Below are 16,285 nucleotides of genomic sequence, written 5' to 3'. Positions count from 1 at the left end.
GGGTCACTAGGTGAGGGGTATGATTGGGGAGGACCACTTGTCTTTAACTCGGCTACGCTGTGATGAAAATGGATTTCACTGACGTGTCAATTTTGTGGTGTGCTGTCGAATGTACCAAGCGAAAATTGTTGGACATTGGAACTTTTCTGAAGCTTGTATTCAAGGTTCTAGTAATCACAAGACTAATAATATTGTTGATCATGCCACCAGTGAGCAGCATAAAGCTGTGATGATGTACCATCATAGAGAACAAGACACTTCTGACGAGGAATCAGAACCAGAACTTTCTCAAGTAGCATAACTGGCTTACTGATTAATTGTAATTGTTGTACTTTTAATATCTCAGTCTTTTTATAAAAAGCATTGCTTTAGAAGATGTAAATGATACTATACATATCATAATTGTTGCACTAAAAAAGTGTCCTGTCGTTGCTTATTGCTGTCAGACCAAAACCAAATATGACTTGAAAAGTGGCAAATTAATACTAACCTTTGTTTTCATCCCTGAAAAGGATAACACTGTAGGAGAAGTGGCCATCATCGAGCAATAATGACTATTATGAACTGTGTGAAAGCATTTGGGGTGGTAGTCCAGGTACAGAGCAGATAGAGGGAGGTTTAGAAACTGTGGAATTATTGACTAACAGTGATTCTGGGGGAAGCATGTCATGTATTGTATTATCTGATGCAGAAGCCATACCGCCAGAAAAATATTGAAGACAAGGAAGGCAATGAAGAAAATTTTTACACAACAAAGCAGAGATGTGAATTATTTCACAACAAATTTAAAAACTACAAACAAGATAGGCTAAAAATAAAGCTGCCTGTTGATGCAAAACTATTGATGTGTACAGGAAGAGCTTCAAGTCAAGAAACAATTGCTAAATCATATGCACCAAATCAAGCAAAGATATTCTGAAAACATAGCTGATGGGTTTTCTTTAATGAGACAAATTATGATGCACCAGCAGCCACTTGCTATATACCATGGCCAACCTATGCATAATCCCTTTGTCTCAACTTCTCCATTTAAGGACCGATGATTAGCTCCTGGTCATGCTTCAAGCCCAAGTGCTCATCATCTAGTAGTATACTTGACTAACAGCTGAATAAACTTGAGCATTGTCATTATGATCATGCTTTCATTGTATTATTCAACAATTTGTTGTTAAAAATTGTCAAAATTTTAATTATTAATAAAAGCAGGGAGGACAGAGGAAGGGGATGAGGAGAGTGAGGTGCTATCACACTAAAAATGGTCAAAAATTTAACTGTCAAAGTACTGAGTTAGTATTCTTCTGATTCCCTTTCCGTCTGCTGTATTACTCCCAAAAGTGTGCATATGAGCTTGACTTGGTAGTTGAAATTCATAATCATAATAGAAATTCAAACTGCTTCCTCATTAGTGGCTCTTTGTGTATTTCACAAAGAGGCATAAATGACATACTCTAAGTCCATTATATTGATAACCATAGCCATCCTCAAGCAACTGAAGTGTACCTTTGATCAGCCAAAAGAGCATTCAATAACATTTCTACAACTATACACGAACAATACCCTAAATATTGCTCTTGTCTGTTTGTTCCAACTCCATTTCATAACATATGGCATTAATGAGTATGCCAGGTCACCCAATATAAATACTGGAAAATCTTCATCACATATCTGTCTGTGGCAAGGTGGTATTGTCCCATACATAAGAAATTGGTTGACCTTTGAATTTGCAAATATTCTTGCGTCAAGAAAACTTCCACAACATTTTATGACCACATCAATAAATAATACATTTTTGCACCACATAATGCCTGAACATTGAAAGAGAATCAAGATTTTCTGTTAATGTAATCTGCATAATTTTGTGAAGAAATTTTCATTTCTATATGTGCACTACCTATGGCACACAAACATTGTGGAATTCCATAAGTATCATAGAACTACTTTACCTTTTCTTCTACACTTTCCTCAGTCAGTGGAAGCTTGATAAAATGTGGTCCCAAATAGGTTGTAATTTCATTTGATACTTAGGTTGTAATTTCATTTGATACTTTACAAATGATCATAAATTTGGAAATACCAAAAGAGTTACTCAAACGACCTTCATCAGCAAGATAATACAAAGTTACAGCAACTTGTTTCTCTACTGAAATTGCACAACAAATATGAGTATCACTTCACTCAATGTACAGTGGTCTCAGAATCTCAGCTAATTTAATAAAATTTTTTCGTGAAATTAGAAAATTTTCTTTCCAATCTTCTTCTAGTACCTGACCTGTTACAAAGTTCTCCCATCATAGTGAAGTCCTCCCTGGCTTTATCCAAAATCTCCTCTTTCTAATCCTTTACGTTCCTTACAGGTTGTTTCACAAAATTGACTGGGATAAAGTTGCTTTTGGTGACAATAATGATGGCACTTATCAATTATTAAATAGTTTAGCAGCTGTAGTGCTGCTAAAGATGTTAAAGCAACAAAAACAGCAAGTAGCAAGCTTCATTTTGCATCTCCTTGAGAGTAAAACCTAGCTGTGAAGCAGTGATACTGACCATTGGCCTAGCACTAGCGCACTATAGATTAAAATAGAGACTATAATATTTTTTGCTCACTCAAATCAAAAGATAATATTAAGCAAACACCAGGCTGTATTCTAAAATTGAGTCTGGCCACACACAGTAATGGTGGCACATGGGCTCAGTGGTGAAGAAAGCTTTAGTTTTTTTAACTTTTAAAAAGTTCAGCATACATTTGATAGGCTCTAATCATTGCATACAAACTTCTATTGAGTCCCCGACGTTTAAAGACTCTGGACTACTTCTAGAGAAGAGAGCCTCATGTAAACTCACAAGGTATTAACATTTGGGCTATCATATCTTAAAGAGGAAGGTGATTAGAGCAATTTCTTACATATTAATGAAAGACTATGTTTTGTCCTATTGCTTCATCCAACTGCTCTTTAGCTTTGATGTATATTTATTATTTGTGCCAACTACATTTGGCTACATTGTGAGTTTTTTCTGCCTCAGAAAAGAAGAATTAATCATTATCCAGACAAAAAAAAAGTTTTTTTTTAATCCTATGTTGATTATAAGACTCTTCAGGATTTCACAAGAAAGCAGTGTTAGGTAAAAGGTAGAGTTCAAGCACAGACAGGACAACCGCTTAAGCTGCACCACCACCCACGCAAATTTTTAATCTGTTGCTAAGGAAGCTGTTTTTCCCAAAGTACTTTACCAATCATAAAGAAACCAGTAATAGTTAAAAGACAGTAACTAAATTATTTAGTAAACTAACTAAATTATTTAGTAAACTAACTTGGAGCCTTTAACTCATAATAGCTATGGCATTAAAAGCTAAAATACTTAAGAATTTTCAAAAGCAAAAAACTCCTCTTACTTTTAATTTGGATAACCAGATTTCTAGGTGAAGGCAGTTTTTAACTAAACAAATTGATTAACATAGAGATACATGTACATGTACATATTGCTCAACACCACATTTTCCTATATTAGCCCTGTTTAATTGAAATATCTCTATGTTACTGTATGTGTAATCATGTAAAGAGGCTCTATTGTAAATTTGGTCTGATTCTGATCACCACAGGCAAAGTTTTTCGAAAGTTTGCATTTTTCTGGCATAAACACAAATTTTAACATCTAAACTTCATTTTACAGCTTTATATATTTTCAGTCCCTTTCTTAAAGGTTTAATTTTTATTGAATTAAAACCCATTTTTAGAGGAGCATAAAGAACCTAATAAGATTCTTATATGGTACACTTGTATGGCTTAAGCATTCCTGCATAAAAATAATAATTGTTGTTACAGGCAGCACCGTCAACCCTCACTTTACACCAAAGCATGACTCAAGTAACAAAAACTATGTGCCACAGAAAATGCACAAATATGTACGGAGCTTACCTTCTTGTTCACAATTATATCCATAGTCATGCCATTTGTAGACAAAAGTCTGTCAACAGCAGAAAGACTAATCCATAAGTTATTTGTATTGAAAACTCTAAACTTAGAAATAGACTTAAATTCATCAACCTATAAATGGTAACATTAATTTAATAACATGGTCCATCATCTACTTGCTTTATCTTTAGGAACTTGTGCAATTTCTAAGAGTTGAACCTTATCTTCATACTGTATCAGAGTTCCACCTTTAACATCTGAACGGGTCTTGTCTGTAACTTCCATTACAAACTCACACCTGTTGCTCACAAAATGACTGAGTATAGCTACAAAAACAACCATATTAATGTAACAATTTTCAACACATATTAAGGGGAGAGCCCAAAAAGCAAAGCAATAATAAGACATTGTTGGTAAACTGGCATCACCAAAACAACTACAACTATAATTGTTCATTTTACATTTATAATTTCAAAATCTGTCATGAACTATTACCACATTGTTCATTAATAAAATGCAAACTATATATAGTGGGTTTCAGTTGAGTTTGACAGGTGAAACATCATTATAACTTTTTTGTTATTAATGCTAGCAACTTGAAACTTGGTATGGTTGCATAACAGGTTCTTCTGCATATCTGGATTGATTTTGGAGTCCCTGGGTACTCTGGAAGGTTCTCAACAGGTTCTTCCGGTCTTCATCAAAGAAGCCACCATGATGTTGCATTGCATGTTTATGCTCATGAATATAATTTGCATCTCATTACATTCGTTAACAATCATGTTTTATTTGTTTAAAAATAATGTAAAGCAAAAGGAACACCTCAGACTAAGGGATTATTCACCAGAAGGTCTTGCATTCCAGAAAGAAGCCTCAGCTTGTCTGCTTTACCTCTCCAATCCTTCATAACTACTGTCACTTTTTACCGCTCTGAAAATCCTTTGTAATCTTGCATTTCTTGCCTCTTTTTTGAAGTGATAACAAGGACAAAGATCCAGCAGGTAATATGTAGACAAAATAGTGCCCAAAACAAGAGACTCAAGGAGTTAGAGGAAGAAAAAGAGAGCACATTGTAGTTTCAGCCATTTTATTTGCATGTGTGGGCGGGCCTACACGTGACATTTTGATGATGAAAACTTCCTGTCAAACTCAACTGAAACCGACTATACACTATTTAAATCATTTATTTATTGCTTTAGACTTGCTTCTATTTATGGCATTCTTCATTCAAAAATTAGGTCAGGGATATAGCCATATTAACTGAAAGTATCAAATCTTAAGTGCGAGAGTAACATGTCTGATGGAATAACTACTGATAGAAGGTCATACTTACATAAATCAACTGTTGCTCCCAAATTGTCAATGTTAGACACAAACATCAATTCCTTTCCTTCCTTCACAAACTGATCTAAGAGTCCACTTCTCTTCAATGAAATATATATATCACCATGACCAGGAGGATACCACCTGGCAAAAAAACACATTTGCATAAAGTGCATGCATTAATTATTTTCATTACCTACAATTTTTGAAATGCACATGCACATTTACAATTTTACATCATGTATAAAGTCCAAAATTCCTCAAAAAGCAAATAGCATTTTAAAGGTATGTGTACATGCACATGTACATGTAAAAGGACAAATCAAAATCATAAACACTATACATGTGATTTCAAAACTAACTCTCCATCCTTATAGTCAGGTTTTTCTGGTATAGGTCTCAAAGTCTCCTGATTGATACGTGGATAATAGCTTTGATCAAACACATAAAGGTTGACTCTTCTCTCATATTTGTGCTTTATACGAGCAGTCTCAGAATTTGTGTTATAGGAGTTCATTAGAACTAATGGAACATCAGTACCGTACTTCTGATTTAATTGCTAAATGAAAAAACTGACAAGTAATTCTACTATTACAGTTAATATACAAGCATATTTGCTTAATTAAACTAACACCAACATGTACCTCGATTTGCTGCACAGTAAGATCCAAAAAGGTTGCATCATTGCGGACCTGTATGAGACTTTTAGGACCCACACAGCCCATACTTGTACCTAATCCGCCATTGAGTTTAATCACTATGAGCTTGCTCAAAAGAAATTTGAATTGATCAGTTGCAACACTTGGAAGAGAACAGTAGTCTTCCACCTACAGTACAAATCAGGAATGGGTCAAACACTAAGCACAAATTAATAAGGACCATTATACATTTAACTCATAATTGGTGCATGTACAGTAGTGAAGCAAACATTTAAATACCTTAAGGAGACAGTTATAAGCGAGTACTAAATATTAGTGATTTTCATAATACTGACATTTGGTTGGTATTTAATTCAGCATTTGGAATATAAAAAATGGCAACCGGAATGGATGGAAGATGTTGCTCCTGTAATAACCCCCGTTCTACTTGCCAAAGGTGTTCTTGTGTTAAAGAGCAGAAACCATGTTTCTCCTGTAAACCCGGGTCAGAGAGTCGTTGTAGGAACCCCTACAATGTTGTGACAATCCCGCTTGAAGAAGCTTCTTCCTTGTCGGGTCCTTCTAATGATACTGCTCCCCTTCAAGAGCCTCCCTCTGATTCCTCTCTTCTCTCCTAATATCCTCTTAATACTGAAGGAGTTGAGGATGATAATGGCAGTCACTATCTTGATAATTTGGAAATTGAATCCATCTTATCCTACGCTTATCAGTCTTCTTTACATGACCACTCTGATCCTGCCTGCCACCCTGAGTGGTACGCTCGCTGGAAGACCATCACCAAACTCTCTCCTTCTCATTATTTTTCCAAAGGGTCAATGTGGTTGTAGATACATCGGAATCCTTTGTGACAAAATTGATTCCATTCTGAAATGGTCCTCCAATTCTGAACAGGTTCTTGTGTTCAGTTCAGTCATCCTACAGAGAGACAAACAAGTGACAAAGAGAAGAGATGTCATCAGGTCTTTGAATCGTAGGATCCCAGGAAAAAAATCTTACTAAGATCTTGAATAATCTGATCAGATGAGATAAGGTGAGATAAGGTGAGATAAGAGTTAAGAACAACCTTATAAGATCTTATTTGGATTTAGTCTGATCGATCTTAGCTATCATATACAGGCATAGTCTTACTTAAGATCTTACAAGAATTATCTTACAATATCACTGATAAGATTTAAAGGCTGGATCTTACTTAAGATCTTACATGAATTATCTTACAATATCACTGATAAGATTTATTGGCCGGATCTTACTTAAGATCTTACAAGAATTATCTTACAATATCACTGATAAAATTTACAGGTCAGATCTTACGTAAGATCTTACAAGAATTATCTTATAATATCACTGATAAGATTTATAGGCTGAATCTTACTTAAGATCTTACATCAATTATCTTACAATATCACTGATAAGATTTATAGGCCGGATCTTACTTAAGATCTTACATGAATTATCTTACAATATCACTGATAAGATTTATAGGCTGGATCTTACTTAAGATCTTACATGAATTATCTTACAATATCACTGATAAGATTTTTAGGCTGAATCTTACTTAAGATCTTACATAAATTTTCTTACAATTTTACTGATAAGATTTACAGGTCGGATCTTATTTAAGATCTTACATGAATTATCTTACCATATCACATCATAATAAGTAAGTCATGCAAGATCTTGAAAGATCTTACAAGTCGCATGACGTCACAGGAAGTAGTTGACAACCCACGATAGCCTTTACAAAAGTATGAGCATATAAAGAAAGCCAACTTCTAACAACATTAAAGTTAATTAAGTCACCATTATCACACAACATTATAGTATGCATTAATGCATTGTAAGATCTTGATCAGATCAGTCATTTTAATTATAAGGGATATGACAAAATCCCATTTAATAAATCATAACTAAACTCTTTAAGATCTTGAAAGATCATACAAGATTTATACCTGATCTTAACTGATAATATAAGATTTAGTTCCTGATCTTGAAAGACTATGCAAGATTGAGTTCTTAATCTTGACTGATAAGTCAAGATAATGTAAGATTTATTGCCTGATCTTGAAAGATCATACCAGATTTATACCTGATCTTGACTGATAATGTAAGATTTATTGCCTGATCTTGAAAGATCATACAAGATTTATACCTGATCTTAACTGATAATATAAGATTTAGTTCCTGATCTTGAAAGACTATGCAAGATTGAGTTCTTAATCTTGACTGATAAGTCAAGATAATGTAAGATTTATTGCCTGATCTTGAAAGATCATGCAAGATTTAGTTCCTGATCTTGACTGATAATGTAAGATTTAGTTCCTGATCTTGAAAGACTATGCAAGATTTACTTCTTAATCTTGACTGATAAGTCAAGATAATGTAAGATTTATTGCCTGATCTTGAAAGATCATACAAGATTTATACCTGATCTTGACTGATAATGTAAGATTTATTGCCTGATCTTGAAAGATCATACAAGATTTAGTTCCTGATCTTGACTGATAATGTAAGATTTAGTTCCTGATCTTGATTGATAGCATAAGATTAATCGTCTGATCATGTCTGATCATGTAAGATTTATCATAAGATCTTGACAAGATTTATCATAAGATCTTGGCAAGAATTTGGAACTTCTTGTCTAATAATCTGGCAAGAACAGGCATGATTAATCATGCATGATCATTTTAAGGTTTCATAAGATCTTAAGTAAGATCTTACGTAAGATTTTTTTCCTGGGAAGATAATTTATCATCTTTTTCTACAGGTCTTATTAAAGCTTCAGATCTTGAAGACAGGGATACAAGTTCAGCACCTGAAATATTTCAAAATAATTCAGAAATTATTATGATTGATAGTTTAATATTTTTTGGATATAGACCAATATTAATCATTAGTGTTTTAAAATTATGACACATAAAATTAATACTCCATTATATACAATCTACCTCCTCTAGTTATCCTCTTTGGAGTAGTGAATGTCACTGTTTCCTCATCTCGAGATGGTGCTGAAACTAATGGAATGCACTGTAATTGATAAGCTTAAATCATTTAGCTAGCTACCTGGTATTGATGGTGATGGCGTTACTTCATCTGCTAGAGATTGTGATGGAACTAAAGGAATGTATCGTAATTGATAGTGAATATAAATTTACAGCATATACATATATAGCTACATGTACCTAGTATATTTGGTGATGGTAAAGATGTTTCTTCCTCTTCATCTGCCAAAGATTGTGACGGAACTAATGGAATATATTGTAATTGACAGTAAAACAAAGTTTACAGCATATATAGCTACATGTACCTAGTATAGATGGTGAAGGTGAAGGTGTTTCTTCTTCATCTATTGAAGATTGGGACAGAAAAAAAGGAATATAATTGTAATTGACAGCAAAATAAAGTTTACAGTATATTTAGCTTCATGTACCTAGTATATTTGGTGTTGGTAAAGTTGTTTCTTCTTCTTCATCTGCCAAAGATCGTGACGGAACTAATGGAATATGTTGTAATTGACAGTACATTTTAAAGTCTACAGCATATATACATGTATACTATATCCCAGTTGAGTTTGGGACAAGAAAAACTGGAATAACTTTTTATAGGAATGTGGGATAAGGATGAAACTTTCACAGGTTCTTAGTCGCCAAAGTCCATCAAAATCTGTGAAATCTTGGGTCTCTCAGCCCTTGGGAACCCTGAGAACCGGGTTCTCCCTATAAACCCAATGGCATACCAAAATGACGTTTTATGACAATTTATCTACGTCATAGTTTACATAAGAACATGTGGTCGAGCGTGCAAACTGATAATTCTTCTTTTAAAAAGCTAACAGAGCCAGATCTTCTGATAATAATGGCCATTATGAAGACTAGTAGGCTCCAGCAGCTATTGTACTGCTTATCAGCAGCAGTAAGACTGTTTTAAGAGTAAAACAAGACAGCCGCCATGCTTCTATGAATATAATTAAAATACGTCATTTTTGTGACGTAGCTATATTTCGCAGCTGCTTCCACTTCCGTCCCAAACTGAACTGGGATATAGTATAGCTACATGTACATGTGAACCTAGTATAGTTGGTGTTGGTAAAGTTGGTTCTTCTTGAACTGGAGATGGCAGTGGAACTAATGAAATGTATTGTAATTTGCAATTACGTGCATTAAGATTGCTACCTGGTATTGATGGTGTGTCCTCATCTGGTGATTGTGAAGGTACTAAAGAAATTATTGTGCAATTGAAAATGTTTAAGTTTACAGCATGTAGATCTAGTTACCTGGTATACATGTAGATCCATTGCTTGGGATAAGAGTTGAACCAGGAGACTGATTTTTGGAAAAGGCTAAAAAATTTATTGACATTGCATTAATTTAATATGTCAGTAACCCTACGTAAAGCTAATAAGAGCCATTTACTTTTATGTGGACAAATAATATTTGTGGTCAACTATTGGTTTTCCTGTGATGTATACAATAAATTTTGGTTTTTTAGAGTGCTAATCATATTTCAGAACAAAGGAACTGATAGAATCTAATTACACAGGCGAGAAAAACATTTTATAAAAAATTTGGGTGTGAGTCCTATTATTCTAAATTTTGTAATAAATAGAGTCATGTCATAATTCCACCTACCATTGTCCAGTAATTGAATTAGATCCGAATTCAACTTGCTTCTAGCAACAAAAAGAACTGACCTCCTATTTACACCATTTGCCTTCGATACTATGGAATCCTTTGAAGTGGTCGATAAGAACAGCCCAGATGAATTGATACTGCCTCCAATGTCTCTCACTGTGTCTTTCACTTTACGTTCCATCTCGCAACTAAGTTCACAATGTTCCCTCACCATAGGCATGTACAGAGCTATAGATGGCTCGCCTCTGTGCCTGACAGATGGTCGTATCATTTGCAGAATCTAATAATATACAAATGAATGTGCAAAGATAAAAAAGAGTAGATAATTATACATGCATATAATATCGATCTATGTATAATTTAGATATCCAAATTGGTCTACATTATGTTTAACTACTGTATATTAAATATAACAAATCAATATTAGATGACTCAAATCTCTTATCAATTGAATGCTAACCTCATACACTTCCATCGCATTCATAACATGTATCAACTGTCTGAAAAAATCCGATAACACATCACTGCCATGTAACTGAATTTGACAGATGACGCGTGCCCATTCATTACTAAAGAAATCCATGATATCCTGGTAAGTTATCACACTGGCTGGAAGATGCTCGCAAAGCTAAAAGATTAAAATATGGAATGTAACAACCTTGTATGTCAATACTGCAACCTACAAGTTGAGATACTAGGAGAAGGAGTGCATAACTTTTTTGTACCCTAAAGTGCACATGAGGAATTTTGCCTATTACAAAAGGTAAAGTGATGTTGCTCAGATGCTGCTGCATGTCTGGTGAGGCAATCCTGTGTCCAATTGCTATCAATATTCCGATGGCTGAAGATGCATTTTTCCTTGCTTCCTTCAGACGAATCTCATTCTCTCTCAGCTCTGTACTTTCAGGAGATCGCACAGGAGAAAAGAAAGGAATATGCAGTATCCTTTGAGAGTTTCTACAATGTTAAAAGGATCATTGTAATGTGATTGTGTGGTAGCTCAATGATTTTAAATGGATATAAATGAGATCTAGTCAGGGTTGGGATCAATAATACAGACAAAAATATTGTTACTATAATTACTAATGCACGAAAAAATATAGCCTGCAGTTGTTACAATTACAGTGAAATGTATTATCACTATTACTATACAGTTATACAATGACATGATTCGGTTCTAATTGAAACAATTTAAATGTTTTTAATGGCCACATTCACAAAAACGAAATAAATCTTATAAAGAAAGTCTGCCAAAAAAGCCTATGAAAATGTCTTTACCTTTTACATGTACTGAATGTACAATTTGAAGATATAATGACCAATGTTAGTGGTCGTTGCTCGCCACCGGCACATGTGTTGTGAGCAAACCCGTTAAAGAATTGAACAGCAATACTTTCTGCTTTCTTTGCACTTCTAACATCATCAATGGCAATAGGAATTGTAGTTCCAGAAGCCCATCGAACAATCACAGCTGGATGTGTGTCTGGCCCTGTAATATGTACTCTGTCTGCCCCAAGTAAACTTAGAGCATTTCTGAGAGACGTAGACTTTCCTGGAATGTATAAAATCACATATATAATCACAATTTCTATTATTTTTTATCTTTTAATACACCTGTACTTAAATGCAAGCAATGTAGCTAGTAAAACTGACTAATATTCTTCAATCAATTGTAATACTTCTACTTACCAATGTTATAAATTGTGCATTATTATTTTGAATATTGTAGAATTATTATTATGATGATTACTGTTAATATTACTATTGTTATTGTTGTTATTGTTATTATTATTACTATTATTATTATTACTGATTATTATTATTATTACTGATTATTATTATTATTATTCTTTTTCTGCTTTTGTTAATCTTATTCATACATGCATGATGTTCTTCCTATAGGTTACTTAACTAATGACGTCATGATTCCTTTTCTATATATGCATGCTTTTATTCATTTTACAGTTGTTGTAGTTGTCGTTGTGCTGTTGTGTAGTTCGTTCTTTTCTAAGAGATTTTTAATCCTTAAAGTTATTCTTCTCCCACGACATTTCCTTCACCACTTCGGTCACAACAACCAAAATTCATTTTATCCTTCTGCATGCAATCAACCAATGGAATCATTTACCCTTCTCTCTGATACTCACTCTTTCCCTCCCGTATCTTAAATTTAAAATAGATAACCACATATGCTATTGCTTATTATCAAAAAAAATTAATGCAGCTAGATCTACCTGCTCCAGGAGTTGAGCTATGACAGAGAACCAATGGACATTCATCCTGAAACTCAAGAATGGAGTCATAATGTAAAATTAAGGTAGCTCCTGCAACAGTCAAAAAAGAACTGATATAGTTGTTGGCCAAACACCGCTTTGTAGCAGACAGCAGTTCCACCATTGGTTGAACAGAAAGCGGAGTCACGATTTCCATTGAAATCACTCTGGGCTTGGTCAGGAGCACATTCATGTAATCATCAAACCTGTACCGGAATGAATATAAAATGAACTTTGTTAGTAAAACAGTCTTTTACCAAAAATATTCCTGTCTTTCATGTTCAATGAACTGTCCCTTTGAATCAATTTGCACCGTAGGTGACAAAACCCACACATCAGAATGAGGCTGCCTTCCCACTCTGGAAACAAGAATCTTTTGTCTGTAGAAGGTACTCTTTTGATAATCTTTAGCCATACTGAGAATGTAAAGACTCCATAATCGCTCAGATATTGAGGCCCATTGAAGAACCTCGTGCGACTTTGAAGCGACTCTGGCAAAGCTCCGTATCGTTTGCGTGTCCTCGTTACTAACAAAACAAGATCTAAAAAAGATGTAAAATAAAACACTAGTGCAACAAATATAATAGTACATACTTATGCACCCCAGAGGAAGTTTTTATGTTATAGACGTATTCAAATAGGCTAACCGACGCACCATGTGGTGATCGAACAGCGTGTTCAATCTCCATCGAAAAATTGGTATGGCTTGTGAAGCTACCATTATTCATAATCCCTATCTCGCCACCTTTAACTACTAAACTTCTTGAAGGTGCTTTCTTCCTATTGGCAGCAGTCTGCAGAGAACTAGTAGGAGCAGCAGCCATTGCTTGTAGGTATGCTGTAGAAGTGTAGCCTCGCGTAACACTGCGTGAGTTGACATGCATTAACTGCGCATGCGTATTCTATGGTAACGCATGTGTGTGGTTCCATTTGCGCATGCGCACGACGCTATGAGACAGTGTTGGTAGCTTTCAATTTTATTGCAGCAGCTATGGCTAAACGTGGAAGGAAACGCAAGATTGCTGCTCTAATGGATGAAATGATAATGGCCAAGACGTCCGATGAGGCTGATTTATGCGAGAAGGAAACAGAAAATCAATCCTTATGTGAAGGTTAAAACTTGTAGTTTACTGTAGCACACTAAGCACAGCAAAGATAATTTTGTTTAATATGCTAACCCTAGCATTAGAAGTCATAAATTTATCAAAGTGAAATTATGGGATAGACCAGCTCGTGTTAAGTACTGTAATTAGTTTTAAGCGATTATAAATTTCCTAATGGCAATTGAGCCTGTTCTATGGTGCTGTATTTTGAGGATTTTTTTTGTTGTAGTCAGATACTGAAGGTGTAACAGTACTTTTTATTAGATATTAACAACTGCACTGCACCCGCCAAACTGGACAGTGTAGTTCATGTTGAAAAGGATGAGCTTTCATTCATGACTATGGTAGCTATCAGTCAAGCTATGAATTTGATTCCAGTTTCATTCAAGAAGTATCGAAATATTTACATTTCGAACATACTGTATCAGATGACTGGAACAAGAATTAATTCAGATGTTCTAACAAGCACAATGGAAATACTGCAAAACAACCATGGACAGAAATTGCTTGGTTTGAGTACTCCTCCAATGGAGGTATTGTGGCAAACAACCTTTTCTTTGCAATTGCCACACACAGAATATCTGGGGCCTCCTGTGATCAGGTACTCTATCAAATGCTTGATGTACGGTTTTAAGCTGTATTGCACAGGTGTTTAGGATGTGATAACATGTTAGAAGTCCATAATGCACCAACTACAGTCATTTGTCATACATTACATGGTCCTGTCCTTGCATTAAAAATTACACTGCGTTGCAGTAGGTGTCTCCTGAATTACAGGTATTTACAGTTAAATAATTCTGCATATCAAAATTTTTTATAGATATGAACAGTATGGGTCTGAAAGAAATGGATATCGTTATTATGAACAGCCAAGGGACTATGTAAAGGCATCTAGAACTACCTACATTATGCGGTCTTTACAAGAACTATTCATTGCAGCAGGGTAAGTTTTACATCGTTTAGCTATACCTGCTTATACATTACTTTTACTTTTTTTTGTTAACCTTAGTCATCACACTTGGTGCTCCTTTGAAGGAGCTGCAGAGGTCTACAATGAAATGGTGAGACTAAGTTTTTCAGAAAATGCTACCAACACTGCCAAGTTCCTATCACTTTGCCCATTGAGAGTGACTGGTAAGACACAAAATGCTTAATAATAATGAATTGTACATACATGTACATGTATAACACATATCACAGAAACTTTGGAGAAGAACAACGGAGAAGACATAGATTGTTTGCCATATGAACTGAACAGGAAGTTAGTTGCTGAAGCATTCTGGAATGCTGAATCTGAGATGGAGTTACGTGAGACAAAGAACATTGGCCATAGTTTTTTTTCTGTAAGTGCAAGAGAGGATCTAATGAAGGAAATTGACCGTAAAAGAGCTAATACTACCTATCCACACAATGATTGTTCAGATAAATGCAAAAAGAGAGGTTAGTGGAATATTAAATTTATTGAAATAATATGAAAATGATCAAAATTACTTTCATGTTGCACTATAATAATTATACATGTACATGTAGGATGCGGCACTTTATGGTCATGTGATGGTAACTGGAAGCTAACGTATCCCATATGCATGTTTGATACTCCCAAAGAGTTGAGTGGATTTTCTGGACAGCTTAATTATGTTTCCGCATGTCCAAATCAACCAGAAAATGGAGAAGCATTCTGTGAAGAACATAAGGAAAAAGCTAAAAGCCTGGGAATTCCCACAATTTTAGGAGATTATGTTAAATACAAAAAGCAAAATTCTAGAGGTTTGTTTTTATGAAGGACTGTATTGTTCAAATTTATGCCAAATTATTATACATGTATAGACATTGGTTTGGCTGGTAAAAAGGCAGACAAACAAGTTGACCTACATGCTGCATCAGACTGCCAAGGTAATTGTAATTACATGTATCAATTATGTAAAACTAATTGTATGATGTATTTCAGGTACAACAGGCATTATTGACAAGTTTCCCAATATGTCGGCAGACTTGGATGATGAAGACAGTAGCAGCAAACCTTCCTGCAACAAAGAAACTGGAGAGAAGAAACGCATTCAAAGATGGACTAGGGGTCACTTTTTTGTTGTTCGTGGAGGGGGACATATTGACACATGGCAACCTTTATACCAGTAAGGCTCAAGATACACAAGCACCTAAAACTTGTTAATTTTGTTGTCTTTTTAATTCTTAATTACGTACTATATAATTGTCATAGATCTGAAGGTCCTGCACAGGTTTTTTTGATATTACTTGTTTGGATGATCTCAGCTATGCAAGAAATGAGTAGAAAGGACAGACAAGAGATATATCTTGCATTAGTCTCGTGCCCCGCCCCTTCGCTTTTGGAGGAAGGGTCTGGGGACATTCAAGGCTTTTTTGTTGCATAGC

General features: G+C 34.8%; 3 protein-coding genes across 4 annotated transcripts; 1 reads left to right on the top strand and 2 right to left on the bottom strand.

The window, feature by feature from the left end:
- Nucleotides 1–2,442: 2,442 nt before the first annotated feature.
- On the bottom strand, nt 2,443–8,553 carry LOC109582646 (UTP--glucose-1-phosphate uridylyltransferase-like). Its single transcript, XM_019997486.1, has 7 exons — nt 8,548–8,553; nt 5,876–6,058; nt 5,594–5,790; nt 5,242–5,375; nt 4,089–4,234; nt 3,912–4,040; nt 2,443–2,562 (listed from the first exon to the last, which is right to left on the bottom strand). Exons 1-7 carry the CDS (start codon nt 8,551–8,553, stop codon nt 2,458–2,460), a joined length of 900 nt encoding a protein of 299 aa, XP_019853045.1. The 3' UTR covers nt 2,443–2,457.
- LOC100633979 (uncharacterized) lies at nt 8,430–13,644 on the bottom strand. The gene is made up of 16 exons (XM_019997485.1): nt 13,386–13,644; nt 13,049–13,333; nt 12,753–12,997; nt 11,887–12,070; nt 11,202–11,475; nt 10,979–11,146; nt 10,516–10,798; nt 10,161–10,226; nt 10,060–10,101; nt 9,955–10,011; nt 9,318–9,380; nt 9,195–9,233; nt 9,070–9,132; nt 8,951–9,001; nt 8,836–8,901; nt 8,430–8,702 (listed from the first exon to the last, which is right to left on the bottom strand). The coding sequence occupies exons 1-16, from the start codon at nt 13,613–13,615 to the stop codon at nt 8,605–8,607; spliced, it is 2,214 nt and encodes a 737-aa protein (XP_019853044.1). The 5' UTR covers nt 13,616–13,644; the 3' UTR covers nt 8,430–8,604.
- A 1,666-nt stretch (nt 13,645–15,310) lies between these two features.
- Nucleotides 15,311–16,207, top strand: LOC109582653 (uncharacterized). Of its 2 annotated transcripts, XR_002185182.1 has the most exons (6): nt 15,311–15,334; nt 15,425–15,500; nt 15,557–15,661; nt 15,722–15,787; nt 15,843–16,026; nt 16,113–16,207. XR_002185182.1 is itself a non-coding variant. In XM_019997492.1 (5 exons), exons 2-5 carry the CDS (start codon nt 15,632–15,634, stop codon nt 16,139–16,141), a joined length of 309 nt encoding a protein of 102 aa, XP_019853051.1. In that variant the 5' UTR covers nt 15,311–15,334; nt 15,425–15,631; the 3' UTR covers nt 16,142–16,207. The 2 variants fall into 2 exon arrangements, 1 of the variants encoding a protein (XP_019853051.1); XM_019997492.1 differs by having other exon boundaries at nt 15,425–15,661.
- Nucleotides 16,208–16,285: the final 78 nt, after the last annotated feature.

Source organism: Amphimedon queenslandica, unplaced genomic scaffold (genome assembly GCF_000090795.2).
Source record: "Amphimedon queenslandica unplaced genomic scaffold, v1.1 AMPQUscaffold_13367, whole genome shotgun sequence".
In the NCBI taxonomy this organism is placed as follows: Eukaryota; Metazoa; Porifera; class Demospongiae; order Haplosclerida; family Niphatidae; genus Amphimedon; species Amphimedon queenslandica.
This window is presented reverse-complemented; position numbering and strand designations above follow the sequence as displayed.